Source organism: Pteropus vampyrus, unplaced genomic scaffold (genome assembly GCF_000151845.1).
Source record: "Pteropus vampyrus isolate Shadow unplaced genomic scaffold, Pvam_2.0 Scaffold158, whole genome shotgun sequence".
NCBI classification, from domain to species: domain Eukaryota; kingdom Metazoa; phylum Chordata; class Mammalia; order Chiroptera; family Pteropodidae; genus Pteropus; species Pteropus vampyrus.
The window spans coordinates 2,305,349-2,307,045 of NW_011888939.1; the positions used below are offsets into that span (position 1 = coordinate 2,305,349).

The 1,697-nt window shown below is 58.6% G+C and overlaps 1 protein-coding gene across 1 annotated transcript in view; it reads right to left on the reverse strand.

Moving 5' to 3' along the window:
• HMCN2 (hemicentin 2) overlaps nt 1-1,697 on the reverse strand; it is an 80,257-nt gene that overhangs the window by 75,786 nt on the left and 2,774 nt on the right. Inside the window, 1 exon segment of the mRNA XM_011370061.1 lies at nt 904-1,081. Within this exon segment, the coding sequence (XP_011368363.1) occupies nt 904-1,081 (178 nt within the window).

Here is a 1,697-nt window from a genome sequence, read left to right on the forward strand (position 1 = left end):
TGTCTTTGTGGCTCCCACTTTACAGAGGAGGAAACAAAGACTTAGAGAGGTCAAGTAGCTGGCCTAAGGTCACACGGCCAATGGGTGGCAGAATCGGGATTCAACCCGGCCCTGCTCATCACCCGGCCCCCTGCTGCTGTGTCTCTCCTGTGCTCAGGCAAACAGCAAACCTCTGAGCCTCCGCCTGCCCTTCTGCAAAATGGGGAGTTCGCTGAGATCAGGGGTCGATTGGATTTTTCCATAAAGGGCCAGGTAGTAAATATTTTAGGCTTTGCAGACCAGGCGGTCTCTGTCTCCGCTCACCTCTGCCACAGACGAAATGTAAACAAATGTTTACGTAACATAATAAAACTTGTATTTACGGACATTGAATCTTGAATTTCATATAATGTTCGCATGTCACAAAATATTGTTTGTCTTTTTCCCCCAAATCACTTAAAGATGTATGTAGACACTATTCTTTACTTGTGGGCCACATGAACACCGGATGTGGGCCAGATGTGGCCCGAGGGCCCTCGTTGGCTGACCGTGACATGACTCCTCAGGGCTCTTGGTGATGACAAGTTTCCTGCCTCCTTGGTGGAGTGACTCCACTCGCTGGCTTCTGTGAATGCGACCTAGGCCCCCAGATGGGCCAGGAACCAGAGCCCCTTTCATGGGTCCCTCTCCTGACCCCCAAGTCTTCACCGTCCTAGGCCCCCGCTGGGCCCTGTGCTCAGGGGGTTCTCTGAGGGGTACAGGAGAGGGAGAGAAAGGGGGGAGGAGCTTGAGAAAGACAGGAATGATGGAGTGGTGACAGGGCTGGCATGCGGGGACTGGGGAGGGGGCGCTGAGAAGGCCTGAGACAGACGGAAGGAAGGGCAGGACGACGGGTGTGACCCGAGCCGCCAGCCCGGGCCCTACCTTGCACCCCGAGGATGTAGCGCTGAGAGGCGGACCCTGCGGGGTTACTGGCCGTGCATTCGTAGAGACCGCTGTCACCGACCTGGGCCTGTGTCAGATGCAGGGAGCCTGATGGGAGCAGGCGATGCCTGTAGGTGTGAGGGGGGCACTGGTGAGACCCCCATGTATCCCCATCCCACTGGAAAGACCTCAAGACCCAACTCAAACCAGCCACCTCCCCCAGGAAGCCTGCCAGGACTGAAGCAGTGCTCATCACCCACCCTTCACCCCTCCCCGCTTCCCGGAACCTCCAGGCCAAGGCCAGCTCCCACCCAGCTGGTGAAACAGAGCGAGCACTGGATTGGGAGTCAGCCAGCCTGGGTTCAATTCCAAACCCTGAACTCTCCCTGGCTGGGTGCAGCAAGTCACTTCACCTCCTGGGACCTCCACTTCCCCATCTGTGGAATGAGCATCCTAAGAGGGCCTGTGTCTGGGGCTGGTGGACAGACTGTGGGCTCAGCCCGGGGCCTGGCACCTGGTCGCCGCTGAATACCCGCGGACTCCCCCTCCTCTCATGCACTGGCTTGCCGTTCCCCAACCCGCCAAGAAATGAGGGGGGGGGTAAGGGTCTATCTGGAGGCCCCTCACACAGTTTCGGGGGAGAAGCTGCCAGCCCGGAGGCCCTGTGCATCTAAGCAGCAGGGCCAGCCACACAGTGCCTTGCAGCGACCTGTCACCCAGCACTTTGTTCAGCCCCTAGGAGGAGGCTGTGGAGGCCCCGATCGCTGTCCTCCCCAATCCGGCCCACCTTGCTG